The sequence below is a fragment of the Ambystoma mexicanum genome, chromosome 2q (assembly GCF_040938575.1).
Source record: "Ambystoma mexicanum isolate Mex_15411 chromosome 2q, UKY_AmexF1_1, whole genome shotgun sequence".
In the NCBI taxonomy this organism is placed as follows: domain Eukaryota; kingdom Metazoa; phylum Chordata; class Amphibia; order Caudata; family Ambystomatidae; genus Ambystoma; species Ambystoma mexicanum.
The window spans coordinates 1,409,311,571-1,409,330,672 of record NC_090924.1 but is presented as its reverse complement, the minus strand read 5'-3'; the positions used below and the strand labels follow the sequence as shown (position 1 = coordinate 1,409,330,672).

The window sequence follows — 19,102 nt, the reverse complement described above, 5'->3', positions numbered from 1 at the left end:
TTTGGTCGTAGATGTCGAGGTAACATTTTTGAGGCTAACCAGACTTCATCGCCAACTGAATAGGAAGGTGATGGTCTTCTCTTAGAGTCCGCATGTCTTTTGGTTCGAGTCTGGGCCTGTTCTAACTGATCCTTTGCCTCTCTTTGTAAGTCGATCAGCGTCTGAATCCAAGAGTCAAGGGTAGGTACCGGAGTAGATTCTGGAAGAACTGATGGTAAAACAGAGGGGTGATAACCTTGTCTGCAATAAAAGGGGCTGATCTTGAGAGCTGAATGATCCGAATTATTGTAGGAGAATTCGGCTAAAGGTATAAGGAGAGACCAATCGTCTTGAACCTTGGTGGCAAAACAACAAAGATATTGTTCCAGGGTTTGTTTTATTCGTTCCGTTGCCCCATTGGTTTGTGGATGATAACCTGAAGAAAGGGCACGTTGGATTCCTAGAACACGACAGAGATGTTTCCAGAATTGTGAAATATACTGAGGTCCCCGATCCGAAATAATCTTGGAAGGAAGGCCATGAAGATGAAAAATATGTTCCAGGAAAATTCCAGCAAGTTCTGAGGAAGATGGTAGTTTATACAATGGTGTAAATTGAGCTAGATGAGTGAACAAGTAAATGGTTACCATGATGGTTGTATATCTTCGGGAAGGTGGTAATTCAACAATGAAGTCAGTGGCAATAACTTCCCAGGGTCTGGTTGGCATCGTAGGTTGTAGAAGCAGACCCGCCGGCCTCTGATTATCGTATTTGTTCTGACTACAAATAGCACAGGTCTTGATGTATTGAACTACACTGGACTTCATCCCTGGCCACCAGAACTGTCTTTGTATAAGACGGAAGGTGTTGGTTACTCCTCGATGGCCGGAGTGAAGAGTATCATGGCATAGATTCATTACCTTCTGTTGAAGTTCTTTTGTCGGAATGACCACTGAATTGTTCTTGAATAAGTATCCTTCCTTGATTGTAAGACGCCAGGGAGATTTCTTCGATATGTCCTTCCAGAGTTCAGATAATTGAGTCTGTGCTCTGATTTCTTCCAGGAGATTGATCGCTTGAGCTACAAAGATTGTGGGTGGAAACATTTTAGGATAGATCTTATCCTCCAAGGGAACGTAGTCGGGACGCCGAGAAAGGGCATCTGCAATCAAGTTTTGCGATCCAGGAGCATGTGAAATTTGAAATTGATATTGAGCAAAGAAGTAGGCCCATCGAGCTTGTCTACTGTTCCTGCACTCCATGGATTGTAGGACCTGAGGATTTCGGTGATCAGTACGGACTTGAACTGGATATTTAGCACCCAGGAGTAAATGTCTCCATTCAGTGAAGGCATGACGAATAGCCAATAACTCCTTCTCCAGAACTGAGTAGTGGGTCTCGCTGGTGGTCAGGGTCCGTGAGAGATAAGCAATGGGATGTTCCAACTTATCGGATTCTTGTTTTAAAACTGCTCCTATGGCGTAATTGGAGGCATCAGTTTCCACTAGAAAAGGACGATTTATGTCAGGTTGGGCCAGGATGGGGGCCTGAGTGAATTCTTCTTTCAAGCGTTGGAATGCCTTGTCTTGTGGTATAGACCAGTTAAATGGAACGTCTTTCTTCAGGAGATTAACAATGGGTTGAACAATCTCAGAAAAGGTGGGAATACATTTCCGGTAGAAGTTGGCAAGCCCCAGGAAGGATTGCATTTGCTTAACAGATGTTGGGGCGGGCCAAGCCAGTATGGCCTTCACCTTTGAAGGGTCCATACTAATTCCTTCTGAACTGAGGACAAATCCCAGATAGTGAACTGATGTAACATGAAACAAACATTTTTCTGGTTTGGCTAAGAGTTGATTTTCACGGAGACGTTGAAGTGCTGCTTTTATATGTTCTTCATGTTTCAAGGAGTCCTTGGAGAAGATCAATATGACATCCAAGTAGACGATAACATTGAGAAATAACATGTCAGAGAACACCCTATCCATAAAACGCTGGAAGACTGCGGGAGCATTAGTCGGACCAAAGGGCATGACTAGGTATTCAAAGTGACCAAAGGGTGTTCTAAAGGCTGTTTTCCATTCGTCTCCTTCCCGGATACGGATCAAATGGTAAGCACCTCGGAGATCCAGTTTCGTGAATATCACTGCACCTCTCACAGCTTCAAGGATATCCGAGATCAAGGGTATTGGGTATCTGTCTTTAAGGGTGTATTGATTTAGGCCCCGATAGTCCAGGCAATATCTGAGCTCTTTGGTATCCTTTTTTGGAACGAAGAACAATGAAGCACCAGCTGGTGATTTTGAAGGTCTTATGGTGCCGTTCTCAAGATTAGTGTCTAGGTATTCCCGGAGGGCTCTCTTTTCGGGTTCTGAAAGCATAAACATCCTGCCAAAGGGAATCACTGCTGAGGGTTCAGTATCTATGGCACAGTCTTCGGGTCTATGTGGAGGTTAGGCTTGCACAATGGCAGTAGAGAATACATCAGCATACCCTTGATAGATCTCTGGAACTTGTACAATATTGGAAACCATGAGTGGTGTCTCTGGACACCTTGGTAGACTTATGGGAGCTGACACTGAAGTATCCAGGTTTAAACAATGGTTCATACAGAACTCCGAGCCCAGGAATAAGGATCCGGCCGTCCAGTTGATATATGGATTGTGCTTTTGTAACCAGGGCATGCCCAGAACCAAGGGGGAATAGGCTGATTTTATAATGTCAAACACAATCCTTTCTTGATGATAATTTATGGAAAGATGGATCTCCCTTGTTTGCAGATTTATGGGTCCTGAGGAAAGAGGTATTCCGTCAATTGCTTCCACTGGCTGTGAAAAATGTCTTGCTTCATAAGGAATGTTATGACTTCTGACCCAATCTTGATCAATGAAGACTCCCATTGCTCCGCAATCCACCAAGGCCAGTATGGGGTAGACCTTGTCCTTGAATGGCGATAAAAAGGCCTGTAATATCACCAGTTTATTTTGTCCAGGAGAGTTCAAGGATGGAATTGATGTGGAGCAAAAATCGCTCTCCCGAAACCTTGCTCCATTTAGGATCGGGAGCTGGCGTTTCCCGAGCGTCGGGGAGGAGCCAGAGGACATTCCTTAACTAAATGTTTATCTGAGGCACAATACATGCATAAGCCTGTGTGTATCCTTCTTAAACTTTCCTGTGGGGAAATTGGTCCACGAAAGGCTCCAAGTTGCATGGGTTCAGAATCAGTGCTCGGATTCTTGGCACATTCGGTCCTTGTAGTATTCTCTGGGGAGTTTCTTTGAATTGAGACTTTATTCTTTTTCTTTTCGGCCTTTCTTTCTTGGATTCTGAAGTCTATTTGCATAGACAAGTCCAGGAGGGCCTGGAATGAACTAAGACGTGCCACTCTGGATAATTCGTCCTTAATCGCTTCATTTAGACCTCTGCGAAACAAGGTAAAACTGGCTTCCAGGGGCCAGTCCGCGTCTTTGGCTAGCTGTTTGAATCTTGTAACATAGGTCACCATGTCTTGGGATCCTTGCTGGAAGTCAAGTAACTTCTCTTGAGCACCGTGGACCAGCTCTGGACGTTCGATCATGGTCTTGAGTTCCGTGATAAACCCTTCATAATCATCCAGGAGAGCATCCCCTGAATTGAGTAAAGGAGTGGCCCATGTAAGGGAATTACCGGAAAGATGCGATATTATAAAGCCCACCTTAGCCATAGGAGTTGAGAAATAGTAGGGCTTGAGGTAAAATGTACCAAACAAGAATCCAGGAATCCACGTAAGGTCTTTGTTGAACCGTCGTATTTATCAACCACTCCTCCCAATAATACGCTGTCCTTGTTCGCGGAGTCACGTGACAAGACAAGCTGTCTTAGCGCCGCATTCTCGGCTTTTAAATTCTGCATCTCTGTGGAAAGTTCTTGCATTCCGCGCATCAGGTCCTGAATCTCCATGGTAAAATCCGTATTGATCGTTTGGCGCGTCTCAAACTGTCGTAAATCTCCGCCCGTCAAACCTGTGATCGGGATCTCCCTTGTTCGGCCGCAGGACTATTTCTGTGGATGGTTCGGGTCTTGAAAAGGCTCGAGTTCCGGGAAGTTCGTGGTTCCAGGGTATCCAGGATTTAGCGATGAACGAGTAAGTAGGGGGGGAAATCCAGGAACAGGATAAAAGGCAAGGAAGGAAGTAAGAGGATCAAAGGAACCAATGTAGCAGGTAAGCACACGTTGGGTCACTACCGAAGATAGCGTGGAGACGCGCCGACCCGCAGGGGCGTGACCAATTTATAGTACGTGCCACGACGTGAAAAGCTAGTGCGTAGCACAGAGCTTGGTACAGCCATGTTGGGAGGAACAAGGAGTACAAGCCCTTCGTGACAATGACCATGAGGTCCAGAAGGGGCAATTTCGCCGGGTCGTGACACAATTCCCCTTGTGCAGAACAACTCAAGGTAAGTACCTTATGATTTGACAGACCGGTGTTATGAAACAAGAGACGTTACTGGGAATACATATGCGATCACTTTTTGACAGTAATGACAGTTCGGTCTTACTAAAGATATGCGTATCCGCAGGAAGAAATGTTACCGGGGTAAAACCACACTTAGCACAAGAGAGTTGGAGGCAAACATCATAGGCAATACTTTTGTCAAGGCAGACAGAATCAGAGAACACTTTCTAACCCAAAGATAAAAGTCAATAGGCCAGTGTTAGGTGGAACAGGGTTCCTGTTGTCGAGGATCACACAATCGGGCAGTTCTCGATTCAAGGTTGCCAGGAGTACTTAGATATTGTCAGAAGAGGAGGCAAACGTTATAAGAAGCAAAGAAGAAAAGGACAAGCCTTTGGTGAGGAGAAAAGGGTTCACCCTAGTTCCTCGAAGTCAGACACAGTATCTTATTCCTTGAAGAAGCTGGTGTCATGGCAGTTGTTCCTGGTAGTTTCCTGCAGACTCACGGTTCCTGGAGCTTCAGTCGTGGTGACAATAAGAAGGACATCTGGAGCGATCTGCACTCCCCAGGGATGAGGCCGGCAGCAGCGACGGTGTATAAAGGTGCGCTCCTTTAAAACAGGAGAGGCTCTTCAGATGGCTATCCGGACCACTACAGCAGGATGCAGCGATTTCGACCACGAAGGGGGTCCTCTGGCTGTAGAAGATGAGCTGGTTGACCCCACCAAGCTCGAGGGAATAGGACTCCGGACTGGATCGTCTCTGGTCGTTGAAGGGTAGTTAGTTTAGGACTGCAGCAGGGCTTTACCGGGACTCGGGGTTGCAGCAGCCATCTTCTTCTCAGCTTCTCTTTGGTTCCTTGCAGTTCCAGTGGCAACTCCGACTTCCAGCCCAAGAGTCCTGCCTTTCATGCAAAAATCCCCCATTCACACAGCCTGGCTGTCAATCACCCAGCAGGGGGGTTCTCCGGCCCGGACAACCACCTCAGCCAATCATGACAAAGTGCGACTTGGGTTTCCATGGAGACCCTGTGCAGATGGTGACTACACCCCTCCCCCACATTCAGCCCACCTAGACACCGAGGCACCAAGAGGAGGGCTTCTCTGCAGAAGCCAGCCAAAAGACATTGAACAAAGAAGGCAAACCTGGTTTGCCGCACAAAGTAAGAAACAAAAAGGACTTTAACAAAAAGAAATGGCGACTGAACCTGAACGGGGCCGAAATAAAAAGTATTTGGGCAAGCGGGTTTAGGTTCGAGGCTACCCCAATAGCCTGGAACAGTACCACGTTTATATAATATAATCGCGGTAGAATGGTTAGTGTAGATACCACTGCCACCAGCCAAGTCTAAATGTTAAAAGAGCAAAACAAAGCTCAGAGAGGCACAGACAAAAAGGGGTAGGAGTTAACCCTTTCCAATACTCCATGTAAAATGGGGTGTACTGGGTCTGTAGTTTTAAAGTGACTATATAAAGTTAATGGCAACTTTACATGTTTCTGGGAGACAGAAGTCAGCCCCAGAAAAATGGAGTCGGTGGGAAGTCTAAAAGACAACCCTGTGTTACTGCACTGAAGGTGCTGTGTAACGCACACAAAAAGTGGGGCTCATGGAGTGGCGTGCTCCATAGCCCAAGATCACACAAACAGTAAAAATACACATGGCAAAACGCAAGTAAGAGTGGGAAAAAGGCTCACACTCTTACCAGGTGGAAAAATAAACTCCAGAAATCCAGCAAAGCTGCTGGGGGACTCACTGAGAGAAATTAGCCATAGAAGGAGAATTCTCCCTAACAGTCAGGCCAGTCCCCTTGTCCTGCTTGGCCTTTGTGGTCGCCCCAGGCACCTTGTCCTGCTTGTCCTTCTCCTTAGGGGCCAGCTCGGAGGCCCAGACTCCTTTGGCCTTCTCCGATGAGGGTATGCCGGACGCCGTACCCCGTTTGGTCTTCTCCTTGGTCGTCTCAGGGGCCACCTTCAGACTGACTGGGTGATCAGACTTCCTCTTGGATGAAGATCCGGAGCGTTGACTGAAGTATTTGGCGATGTCAAACGCTCCCTGGCCACCAAGGAGCCCGCCTCAACGGCAGCCCCAACAATAACGGACTTGCAGTGCTTGGCATTTTGTGGACCCCCGAGAAAGGAGCGCCCTCAAAGGACTTAGAAGCACGCAAAGCTTTCCAGGTTCGGGAGAGGCATGCTCCTGGGAACAACCCGGTGCAGAGGCGTTGGCCTGTATCCGCTTACGCCGATCCTTCAACGTATGCTTTGAGAGATCATAGCAAAATGCACAATCTTACTCCTTATCCATTGGATACAGGCACTGGGAATGTTTGTCTTCCATGTAAACATTACTCAAACCGCAGTCGGAGCAAAGCTTGAAAAGGGAAGGGTAATCCTTCTTCTCGTCCGACATGATCTATGCGGTGTAGGCCTTGAAGAATATTCTAGAAGCTTCTCCAGAGAATTTCAATGAAATCCGCCCTTGTGGGGCCAGAAGAAATCCAAAAACAGGTCCCCATTAATCGGAAGTATAATCGATAGAGCACGAGCCTCGATTGACCGAAAAATAGAGTAAACTCTTCCAAAAAGCGAAAAACGCAGAATAAAGCACAAGGACTCCCAACACTTAAACGTGCGGTAAAAATCTGAAGATGGCTGCCCGAGGAGGGGCTTAGGTAGAGGGCAGTCATTCACTGGGGGAAATATGACCCAGAGCTCATTGATTGGTTGTTAGGAGAAAGACAGTTCAGAAATGAAACTGAAACTGATTTTTTCTTTTACCGAGGATTCCCAGCCTGACGACAGGAAATATTCATGAGCATGTGAATCCATGCCAGACCCCAGGCTGGAGAATTGCCTGACCCAGCCTGATCTCGTTATTGGGAGAACACGGAGAATGCTCATAGGAATCCATAGCCCATGTGTTCCCATGGGCAATCCCATTGGTTCACACCTGCCTCTTTCCTTCCCAGTGTTTCTTAGGAATGGGGAGGGTGAGAATGGGTGTGAACTCGAAAAATCCCTGATGGTAGAAAAGGGGGTGGGGGGATGATGGGAATTACAAAAGGCCAAATATCGTGTCTCCCCTTTGAACATTCTCCCCCGAATTCTCCACTCTGTTAGTTGTCCCTTTTTATTCTGCCGTCAGAATCGTGACTTGAGAGAGAGAGAATTTCTTTATGTGGTAATGTAGTAGAACCCTGGCGAAGAAGGTGGGTCAAATCCCTGGGTTTTTCACAGTGGAGACATGTTGAAATTTGTAAAGAACTTTGAGTGCCCTTGAGGGTTTCTGACCGTTGCTGCAGAAACAAGCAACTGAGGAAAACTGGCGCTTCGATCTTATATTCCTATGACATCACCCGGCATTGGAGGGCAATGACGAGATGACGCGGGAGCTGAAAAGTGGCCCCTAGTGGTAAGAAAAAACATTCTGGAGACTACTACGTGAGAGAATATTTGAGAAGATAAGGAATGTATGTTGGAGGAAAATGTCAGTTAGAAAATCATACATATGGCTTGCCTTTGTATTTTAATAACAGTTACAACTTTTTAGCAGCACGTTTTTGGACATCTCCGGGTACCCCCTAGATGAAAGGTGACCTGAAGACGTGTTCTGATTGAAGTGGCCTGAAAAAGGTTGCTGGATATCTAAAAGGCCTAGGTGGTCGAATAAGGAAAGTATATGAGAAAAAAAACCTAGGAAAAAAAACGTAAGCAGCTCAGAATAATGAGCCATAGAAAGTTAAATAAAACTCAGTGTAGTAGAACGGCACTTAGAGTAGGTGTATGACCTACCTTCATGTATTCCTCCTGAGATACAAAAGAGTTCCTCGGCAGTCTGTTCTCAGGAGTGAACAAGCAGGATACGACTGTCTGAATGCTTCGGTCCACAGATTTCTGAAAAAAGATGTTTTGGGACCAGAAAACTGCCAATTTAAAGCACAGTCATATGAACAAGACACCAGTCTATATGAATACATAAAACCCCATTGTCATATTAAGACAGTAATTGGCCAATTATCTCTACACATTCCAAAGTTATTATTTAACTATATATTCGGACAACTGTTATGAATTACAGTCTAAACCTTTGTTTTTAAACTTGTTTTCTCTAAAATCATTTCCCTCTATTAATGCAAGAAAATATTATTCAAAATGATTATTATTTTGGATGACCATTTCAGGCTAACTATGGATTTTGTTTCTGACCCATGACTTCAGTTAGAATGTCAACATTATGATGCATTATTTCAGTCTCAATTACATTCATTTATGACAGTTAGTGCCCTAAATAGCACCATACAGAAATGTTCTTATACTGACTGTCAGATTCCTGCATAAGTTCCAAACTGCTCAACTGACAAAAGACACTGTTCACACACCACTACCAGAGAGCATTTAGCACTTTGGAATTGCATAGTAATCCATCAAAGAAGAACGCCTCATTTTGGTATAAACCAATTAAGCAAATGTTACTTACTTGTAACAGTAAATCTCATCATATTCATAACTGTTAGGGTAGTCTTGCAGATTTAGAGGAATAGAGGAATACTACACAGGATGAGGATGCACAGGGGTTTTCAAAAGCTGTCTACAGAAGGGACACAAAATGGCACTTTACCATTTTCATTTGAAGATCAATGAAAGATAGCATTCACTTCCCTGAATGGGGAAGATTGGAGAGGTTAATGTTAATGTTGAAGGATATTTGTACCGCGCACTATCGCCACCGAAGTGGTCCCCTGGCGCTCTGAAAAATGGGACGGGAGGGGGTGGGTTAGTGGGAATAAGCTGGAAAAGTGCAAGAGAGCAGTGATGTGCTGTTGGCAGCCTCAGCCCTGGGGTCCGTTGGCTGGGCTTGGGGTGTTTTATGGCCCGTAGTCGTCGTGTGCTGTTGTGCAAGTCTATGTGTGGTTTGTTTTGTTGTTGCATTGTTGTGAAGTTTGTGCGGATTGCTGCGTTTTAGGCTTGTCATTGTGTTTGGTTATAGTTTGAGAGGTGTATGCAGAGGGATGGAATTGTTAGTTGGTTGGTTAGTTGGCATTGCTGTCCTTGCAGTTGTGGGATTCCATCAAGGTGCGGTACATGCTAACAGTCACATTTCTGTCTAGATGCGACGCAAGCTAGGGTTCAGAATCCTGAGTGTGGTGCATGCTAACAGTCACATTTCTATCTAGATTCGACGCAAGCTAGGTTCAGAATTCTAAGTGTGGTGCATGCTAAGAATCACATTTCTGTCTAGATGCGACGCAAGCTAGGTTCAGAATTCTAAGTGTGGTGCATGCTAAGAATCACATATGTTAACAATCACATTTCTGAAAATTCCATCTAAGTGTGGCATATGTTAACAATCATATTCCTATCTAGATGCGACGCGGGCTAAACTTGAGAGTTCCATCTAAGTGTGGCATATGCTAACAATCACATTTCTGTCTAGATTTGGCACAGACTAAACTTGAGAATTCATCTAGGTGTGGCACATGCTAACAGTCACATTTCTATCTAGATGCGACGCAAGCTAGGTTCAGAATTCTAAGTGTGGTGCATGCTAAGAGTCACATATGCCAACAATCACATTTCTGAAATTCCATCTAAGTGCGGCATATGCTAACAATCACATTTCTGTCTAGATTTGGCACAGACTAAGCTTGAGAATTCCATCTGAGTATGGCATATGCCAACAATCATATTTCTATCTAGATGCGATGCGGGCTAAGCTTGAGAATTCCATCTAAGTGTGGCATATGCTAACAATCACATTTCTGTCTAGATTTAGCGCAGGCTAATCTTTGTGGTTCTCTCGGGGTATGGTACTAGGTGACATTATACTGTAGGCAGTGTTTGCTGTCCAGCCATGAGTAGGTTTAGGCTGGTAGTCCCACATCTCTCTAATAATGCGTGGTGTAGGTCTGTAGCAGTCTAGGCCATTCAAAGGTAAGTTACTGTGGGAGGAGCTTTCTGGAGTAGAGTAATTGCTCTACCCCCCACCCATGCTATCACTTACAGTTTTGTTGGTGTCTGGTGGCTTCATTGGCTTCCCCTGCAGACACCTGCAGACACATCTTGGAGCCGCCAATGTGGGAGCCGCCCTTGTCCTTGGGCCCTTAGCTGCAGGGCAGCACAGGCAGAGGGCTGCCCTGGGAGGACCAGTGATGAAGGGCTCAGGCCCAATCGGAGAGTAGATGGGCGGGTCGGGAGGTGGGAGGAAGAGGGGAAGCAAGAACAGGAGACACTGCAAGGGGATTAGTTTAGTTTATCATTTGTAGAGCGAGCCAGACCCTGGGGCATCAGGGCCCAAATGACAGGAATATGCTCAACTTAGTTACAGGTACATGGTAAGTAGGACAGTACAGGGACATCAGACAAGTTACAGTAGACAGATATATACAAGGCAGGATCTAGGTCCAGAAACAAAGTTTTACACGTGCAGGTATTCTTGAGAGGATATAAGATAATAATATACACAGTAATAATATACAGGCACCAGGAGCATTACATTGCAAGGAGAAAGAAGCAGATTCAAATAGCCTGGTAATGGGTGCAAGTAGAGCTTCAGGTTGGTGCGTCAACGGATACAAGCATGTCAGGGTAGTTAGGTTTCATTTGCTCTCAACCAATTGGTCAAGTTCTGTCTGAATTTCACAAAGGGCTGGGGTTATCTAATGCCATGGGGTAGGGAGTTCCACAGCTGCGCAGCCTTGACTGGGAAGATGTGTCCTCCTATAGTAGCGAGTTTAAATCGCGGGACTTGTAGGCAGTTTGCGTTCGCTGTTCTTGTAGGTCTGGTCGAGGTTCTTATACGTAGCCTATCCTTGAGCTAGGGTGGTGCTTTGTTGTTGAGGCACTTGTGGGTAAGGGAAGCGATTTTGAGTTTAATTTTATCAGAAGTGGATAGCCATTTGAATTATCTTCTTACCGAAGATATATGCTCATTTCTGTTAATCTTGAGAGCTGCTCATAAGGCATTATTCTGGAGGAAAAGTTTTATGAATGGTCCGTTTAATAGCCCCAATGTATAGTCCATTACAATAATCCAATTTGGAAAGTATAAGGGCTCTGGCAAGTGTGATGCAGCTGTCTGTAGAGAGATGCAGTTGTCTGTTTGCTAGCTCTGATAAGTTTGCATGTGTATGCAGTAGCTGAGGCCAGAGAGTTAACTTAGTTAGCAAAGTTCTGGCATCTAGGTAAAGGCCTAGGGTCTTCACTTCCTTAGCTACTTTTATGTTATTCCCATCGATAATGAAATTGGCATAGTCAGGACTGAGTTTGGATATGTATGTCGGGGTGCTTAGGATAATGAGCTCTGTTTTGTCATCTTTCAGGCATAAGCCGTGTGTGGCCATCCATGCCTGAATGATGCTGTAGATTCTATTCTCTCGGGCCAGATCCTTGACGTAGTCTCCTTATAGCGGAGGGAGGATCTGGGTACCCTTTGCGTAATTCTGGTAGGCGATACCCAGATGATCCATTTCATGGGATGCGGGCACACAAGGCCTGGAGACCCCGTTTAAAAAAATAAAATAAAGCGCACAATGGGGCAGCACAGAGGTCAGCACTCACCTGCTTCCAGGATAACGAAGGAAGCAGGGGGCTTGCTCATCGAGGGCTAGGCTCCAGGCAGTGGGCCTAAGCAGCCAATCAGGGCCGGTGGGAGGGTCGGTAGGTGGGAGGGAGAGGGGAAGCACGAACGGGAGACGCTGCAAGGGGATGCGGGCACACGAGGCCTGGAGACCCTGTTTTTTTTTTTAAATAAAGCGCACAATGGGGCAGCGCAGAGGTCAGCACTCACCTGCTTCCAGGATAACGAAGGTCAGTTATGAATAAGATGAAGATACTAATAATGGAGAAAGGAAAGCTTACTCATAGTGTCCACTGTGCTCCTAGTCCAAAGTTCCCTTTCTTCTATACTTATATGAGTTGCCACTGGTATGGGACCAGAGCATGAGCACAGCGATGCACGCTTTCCCTTTAAAAACGTGCATGCAGATATTGGGCTGCAAGCGCAAAAAGCATCCATGTCTTCCACCCTCACACGCTCCAAACCCTTATTCCCTTTATCCATCCAGCAGGCCAGAAGCACTACCTACACATTTGGGGGGGAAGAAAAATGGGTACATGGAGAAGAGGGGGACTTTGGACTAGGAGTATTGTAGTCATTACGGTGAAAACGTTTCCCTTACTCCAACATTGAATCCCCTCTCCTCCCTGTGTATGGGAGAGTACAAAGCCATCTATCACTCTCCAAATAGAAGGATTGTAAACTGTACAGAGGAGCAGGTGGATGCCTTTTCCACAGTTCCCACCCACTCACCGCCGTCATATTGGAACAGCAAAAGAAGAGCTGTACGTGAGACCCCATGTGTTGTTCCTTTACCACATCACGTGTATGAGAGACGATATGCACTCAGGCAACCATACCGAATGAACCCTTGTATTGAAAGAGTGGAAGGATGTCAGTACGCACCATTGGATATCTGAGGAGGGCAGAGTTATGTCATGAAGATATACGAGGACATACAGAAACAATATGAAAATACAAAAGAGTGATGATGTAACTGCAGTGACAAGCCAAACATGTACGAAAGGATAAAGTAAACATATATAAAAGGGGGATAAAGTAACTTGATGACCAATATGTGTAAATACGCAGTAATGCAAGGTAGATGAGATATAAAGAAGTTTGCTAGAGGATAATATAACGTGGCTAGGACGGCCATGATAGGAAGATGACGTTGGCTTGTGTTAAGAATCAATCCAGCTACCTCAGAATCAGAACAGGGATGCAGAGTCAGGAGACCTTGGAGAAATAGCTTGGGTGCAGAATAGAGAGCAGTCTGTGTTCGCCTGGGATGAAGGATGCTATTTTAAGGAATAATTACAAGGCATAAAGGAAGGCAGACGGATGAGCCATGTACCTAGGACATATTTCTGTTAAGATCAAAGAAGGGGAAAAAATGTGCAAGTATTGGACAATTAACAGTGAATACGGTCTACACAAGATGGAGTGAGCAAGTCTCTAGAGGAGCAAGAACACCCAGTATTGTTAAATCAAATAGCAGTAAATGGACAAATTGGCAGTCTCCTCACACGTGATTAAGACGTGGAAAATGTTAGGAAAGATTTTATAGTTGTATGCAATTTTCCCTCCATGTGTCAACCCCCAAACTTTTTGCTGCTGTTTAGACACCATTGACCGACTTTGCCAGAGAAGCACAGCCTTCAGCTGCACTGCAATGGGCTTTCGCTCACTTTTTATGGGGAAACTGACATGCTCATCAGTCCTGAGAGACTTTTGTTTCCCTTTCCTTTGCTTTGGTGCAACATGTAACAAGTGTGCAATGTATCTTACCATACAGCACACTTGGGTCTATAGTCATTTTCCAAAGGCCCTAGATACTCTCACTGGACATTTTATGAACTGTGCAGATGTGTCATGGACAGGACTGGTGGCATCTATCTATTCGCATTATTTTTAACCATTTCCTGCCATGTTAACCGCGTTTGCCACTAATAGGTGGGCTGGCTCCAAAATGGCTCTGCCACGAGGTTCTTTGTCCTGTCCTTTGGCTATCTTGCCCCTTCACATTCCCCAGATCGAATCGACCCGGGTCAGTCCTTATTTGGTCATGCACTTTCCTGCGAATCCCAATGCTTTCGCGGGCTTCTACATGCCTTGTGTGTGTGCCTCCAGCATGTGGGTTGGAATGTCTGATTTCAATACACATCCTAGGTGCCAGAGAGTCTGGAGTGCCATGAATTCCTGGGACCACTGCGGTCCGTGATTGGTCCACGTATGGAGTGTGTATTTGTGGGAAGATCTCCCATTGGGTCCTCTCCTTTTTGGCACAAAGGAAACTTTGGGTAAGAGGAGGCTGAAAACACCACTACCATGTCGATCACCTGAGTTCTCACCGAACAAAGAATAGGATTCAAGTATCCTGCAACTACGAGGCCGAGTGGAGGAACTGCTGGTGACCCGCTGGAAGGTTTGGCACCCTGAGCCCGCTGTCGTCCCGTGGGACCCCTCTGCATCTGTTGACTCATTGGAATAGTGGGACCAACTATTCCCGGCACCGTCATCAAACCCTGCAAGTAAGCTTTCTCTGAAGTGTCCCTGGGCCAACCAGTGGACTGACCAGCTTAACCAGTTGCTTTGCTCTGTCACTGCCGAGGCCCTCAAAACTTGGTATACTGCTAGCACTGTATCCCCGCACCGTCACACTGAATTTCGTACACTTGGCATTCCCAGGTCTGAAGTGAGACGAGTGCGCCAGGACCGGAGTAAACGCGGTTAACGTGTTGCCCTGCCACGGCAATGACCTGTGCAAGTTCGCTGCATTTGTGACCCTCTTGCCCCTGAAGCCTACTGCAGTGAAAATGGGCCAATTCCTCCACCCAGAGCGGAGAAATCGCCATTGTCCCATTTGGGAATCATCGCTGTATCTTAGGAACTGAAAGGTGCCGAGACGTCCTTTTTGCCGCATTCGAACCTGCCAGAGAAGTGGACTGAACTGACGAAGTTTTGGTCTGCTTGCATTGGGGACCGGTGAGTACTCCTTACCTTAACAGTTGGCCCTTAGTGCAAGAGTCAATTTTTACGCATTTGAGTGGCCCCTGGGGGCCCCTCTCCTTTTCATAGCTATTGCGAAATAGCAAATCCATCCTGCACTCTCAAACTGCCTCTGCCCTCAAGTGGAGGTCCTACTTAAATAGTGGAAACTTATTCTGCATCGCCTCATCCACCTTCCTGAGCTGCTAGAGACCACTGAAGAGACCCTATTCCGCCCATTGGCACAAGCGTGTGCATGTACTATTGAGCACACGGCTCCTCTCTTCATAGGGCTTGGACTGCCTCTTAGTTAGGTGTATTAGTGATGTTGAACTGGCCCTAAAGACTACCTGCACTGCCCGTTTCCTTCCCCTCTAGGTTGTCGACATACTTCATACAGTCACCCCTTTAGACCCCCCTGTTCTTGTATATATATTGTATTGAGTGTGATGTATTGGTTTACGCAGTGTTACTGTGATTCTTTTGCTATGGTCTATGTTACAAAGGCCTTGTAATAAATGTGCCTATATTTTTAATATAACACCTGTCTGGAGTATTTTGTAAGTGTCCTTGCTCAGTGTGCTCAAGTCACCCTCACCCCTCCTGAGACTTAGTCTTGACCGCCTGCCGTAGCTACCCTGATTGGTCTGGCTTGTCCAGAGGTTACCCTGTTCAAAGAAACTAGGTTGGCCTTCTGAACCTCTGCCCCTCTAGGTCAGAGTTCAGAAATCCTTAACACTCACCCACCCTCCTGACGGATGTGATGGCCTTGAGGAAGGCAGTTTTCCACAAGAGGAGAATTTGAGAGAGGGGCCTGAAGCATAGGCTGTAAGGGGGCCCCCATGAGCCTCGTCAGAATCACGTTGAGCACCCACGCCGGGGCAGGTGCCTTCACCAGCGGGAGAGATCAAAAAATACTCCTCTAAGGAACTCCTTGAGCTGATGAGACCAAAGTGAAGACCTTCTTGGAGACCTGATTTAACGGGAGAAAGCCGCTAGATAAACTTTGATCAAGGCATGAGCCAGTCCAGTATTGGCCAAGGATAGCAAGTACGGAAGAATCTGCGGGGCCGTAACCCTCTGAGGGGTAATCTTCGGCAACCGGTGTTAGGGAGAATTCTGATTTATGGCTGATTTCCCTTACCTAGTGAGTCCCTCAGCAGCTTTGCTGGATTTCTGGGGTTTATTTTTTTCCACCTGGTAAGAGTGTGAGCCTTTTTCCAACTCTTACATGTGTTTTGCCATGTGTACTACTTATTGTGTGATCTTGGGAGCCACACCGCTCCTTCAGTGCAAGGACACAGGGTTGTCTTTGAGACATCCCACTGACTCAATTTTTCTGGGGCTGACTACTGTCCCCAGAAACATGTTAAGTTGCCATTAACTTTATATAGCCACTTTTAACTACAGACGCAGTACGCCCCATCTTACATGGAGTATTGGTAAGTGTTCATTCCTACACCTTTTTGTCTGTGCCTCTTGGAGCTTTGTTTTGTTCTCTTAACATTTAGACTTGGCTGGTGGCAGTGGTATCTACCCTAACTTTTCTACTGCGATTATACTATATAAACCTGGTATTGTGTTAGGCATATACTATATAAACGTGGTACTGTTTTAGGCTAATGTATTAGCCTCAAACATAAACCCGCTTGACCAAATACTTTTTATTTGGCTCCGGTAGGGTTTAGTCGCAATTTTCTTGTTAAAGTCCTTCTTGTGTTTTACTTTTCGCGCCAAATCAGGTTTGCCTTCTTTGTTCGCCGATCTTTGCCGGGCTTCTGTCCAGAAGCCCTCCTTTGGCGTCTGGGTGTCTAGGTGGGCTGAATGTGAGGGAGGCATTTAGTCACCCCCTGCACAGGGTCTCCTTGGAGACCCAAGTCGCACTTTGTGTCTATTGGCTGAGGTGGTTGTCCAGGCTGGACAACTCCCCTGCTGAGTGATTGACAGCCAGGCAGTGTGAATGGGGCATTTAGGCATAAAAGGCAGGACTCTTGGGCTGGAAGTCAGAGTCGCCACTGGAACTGCAAGAACCGAAGAGAAGCAGAGCAGAAGACGGCTGCTGCAACTCCCGAGTCCCGGTGGGGCAGTCCTGAGTTAACTACCCTTCAACGACAGAGAAGATCCGGTCCGGAGTCTTCTTCCCTTGAGTCTGGTGGGATCAACCAGCTCACCTTCCACAGCCAGAGGCAGCTCACCTTCCACAGCCAGAGGATCCTCTTCTTGGTGGAAATCGGTGCACACAGCTGCAGTGGTCCGGATAGCCATCTGAAGAGCCTCTCCTGTCATCCCTGGGTAGAGCAGATCGCTCCAGACTTCGTCCTTCTTGTCCCCACGACTGAAGCTCCAGGAGCCGCGAGTCTGCAGGAACTACTAGGAACAACTGCCGTGGCACCAGCTTTCTTCAACGAATAAGGTACTGTGTCCGACTTCGAGGAATTGTGGTGAACCCTTCTTCCTCACCAAAGGCTTGTCCTTTTCTTCCTTCACTCTTATAACTTTTGCCTCCCCTTGTGACAATATCTAAGTTCTCGTGGCAATCTCGAATCGTGCACTGTTCTAACCGTGTGATCCTCGGCAATAGGACCCCTGTTACATTTGACACTGGCGCAGGCGTACTGACCTTTATCTACTAGTTAGAAGGTGCCCTCTGATTCTATCTACCTTGACAAAAGACTTGCCTATGATTTTTATCCCCAATTCTCTTGTGTTAATTCATGTGCTAAGCGTGTTTTGACTGTGGTTACATTTCTTCCCGCGGGTACGCTTATCTTTTGTGAGACCGAACTGTCATTACTGTCAAAAAGTGATAGCGTATGTACTCCCGGTAATGTCTTTGTTTCACAACACCGGTCGGTCAAATCCAAATGTACTTACCATGAATTGATCTGCACAAGGGGAATTGGTTGTATGTAGTATATTTGAAGTCACTTGAGGCTTGCCGTTGGCCCATGTGGTTAAAAACAGCTGAGAGGTCCTAACTAGCAAGAGCACTTTCTGCAGAAGGCCTCTGAAATATTTCCTCATGCGATTTGAATGCATGAGGTCCTGAAACCTCTCAAAATAAGCAATCGGCCCTCTTGGCATGGTTAAGGCACAAACTTGTGGAAGACTCTGTCCCAAGTGCTTTGGAGCACCGAAAGCAGTGAAACCGATAATGGGAGACGAGACCCACTCCAATGGGAGACGAGACCCACTCTGGTTGGAAAGGGATTCAGTTTGAGCATGCCCGGATAGTCAGGGCAGAAACCTGTCAGAGCCTCCTGCTATTGTGGCATCTGAACCTGCCGGAGAGACATCACCCAGTGATTGGCATGAATCTGAACCTGCTATAGTTATCACTGGTAGACGATGCACCAACGTATCATGCAACTGTGCCACTGATATGAGAACCGAACAAGTTCATGCGCAACCTTTGGGGGATTGCTGCAGGTACTTTCCCCCGCAGGAGACCCATTAGGGTGAACTGGGGGAAAGACACGGTAACATATGCAGTATGGGCTTCGGGACAAGTTCTGGTATGAGGCAAAGTGCCCTTGGGGACGTAGTCCAGATACGAGCCCTTGCAGAGACCAAATCCCCCAAGATCCAGGTACAGTAACAGATCACAAAAGACCCTTAGTGAACACTGGGGTCCCCTCAGTGGAGGCCTTGGAGGGGACACCAGTGGTGAGGTGGCTAGCCACGACAGAGCCAGAACAGACCTTCAAAACATACTTCACTCCCAGGTAGTAGTGTTGCCTGGCTGGAGTGCCCAAAAGAAGGAACAAGTTACTTACCTGTAACTGTTGTTCTCCAGCATGGGTCTGGCATGGATTCACATGCTCATGAATATTCCCCATTGTCAGGCTGGGAATCCTCGGTAAAGAAAAAATCAGTATCAGTTTCGTTTCTGATCTGTCTTTCTTAGTAGTAACCAATAACTGGTCTCTGGGTCATACTTCCCCCAGCCAATGGCTGCCCTCTCCCTAAGCCCCGCACCTGGCAGCCATCCTCAGATTTGGTAGCACGTAAAGTGGCAGTATGACCAAGTGAAGAGCCGCAGAGCGGTAGGAGGGAGGGTTCGCATGTGAATCCACGCCAGACCCATGCTGGAGAACAACCGTTACAGGCAAGTAACTTGTTCCTTCTCCAGCATGGGGTCT

The 19,102-nt window shown here is 46.5% G+C and overlaps 1 protein-coding gene across 2 annotated transcripts in view; it reads right to left on the bottom strand.

The window, feature by feature from the left end:
- DAZL (deleted in azoospermia like) overlaps positions 1-19,102 on the bottom strand; it is an 890,646-nt gene that overhangs the window by 192,095 nt on the left and 679,449 nt on the right. For both annotated transcript variants that reach the window (XM_069646760.1, XM_069646761.1), the window contains exon 10: positions 8,207-8,308. In XM_069646760.1, coding sequence (XP_069502861.1) covers positions 8,207-8,308 — 102 coding nt within the window. The remainder of the gene's footprint in view (positions 1-8,206; positions 8,309-19,102) is intronic.